The 465-nt window shown below is 69.2% G+C and overlaps 1 protein-coding gene across 1 annotated transcript in view; it reads left to right on the top strand.

Annotated features, from left to right (window-relative positions):
* Nucleotides 1-465, top strand: part of CHID1 (chitinase domain containing 1) — a 30869-nt gene that overhangs the window by 30247 nt on the left and 157 nt on the right. Inside the window, exon 12 of the mRNA XM_006761383.2 lies at nt 425-463. Coding sequence (XP_006761446.1) covers nt 425-463 — 39 coding nt within the window. The remainder of the gene's footprint in view (nt 1-424; nt 464-465) is intronic.

Below are 465 nucleotides of genomic sequence, written 5' to 3'. Positions count from 1 at the left end.
ACCACCACCACTCCCCCCCCCCCCCGCCTCCCCAGGTACATCCAGACCCTGAAAGAGCACAGGCCCCGCATCGAGTGGGACAGCCAGGCCGCGGAGCACTTCTTCGAGTACAAGAGGTGAGTGTCCAGCGTGAGCCCTGGCCCCAAGCCCACCGCTGCCCTGGGGGCTTTCCACGTGACCTCAGACCTGGGCCCCAGGGGGCGGGGCCGGGAGAAGCGGGAGGCATTTGGTCCCACTGTCCTTTGCAGAAGCCGAGGAGGCAGGCACATCATCTTCTACCCGACTCTGAAGGTTCGTGGGCTGCCTGGGGGGGCGGGGCAGACCTTCCCTCTGGGGACGAGGAGCTCGGACCTGGGCCTGTTCTGGGGTGCCTGGGCCGCCGGGGCTGCGCTGGGGACGAGGCGGCTGACGCTTCCGTCTGCAGTCCGTGCAGATGCGGCTGGGGCTGGCCAGGGAGCTGGGCGT

Source organism: Myotis davidii, unplaced genomic scaffold (assembly GCF_000327345.1).
Source record: "Myotis davidii unplaced genomic scaffold, ASM32734v1 scaffold3578, whole genome shotgun sequence".
NCBI classification, from domain to species: Eukaryota; Metazoa; Chordata; class Mammalia; order Chiroptera; family Vespertilionidae; genus Myotis; species Myotis davidii.
Note: the sequence above shows the minus strand (reverse complement) of the source record. Positions and strands in the feature narration are given on the sequence as shown.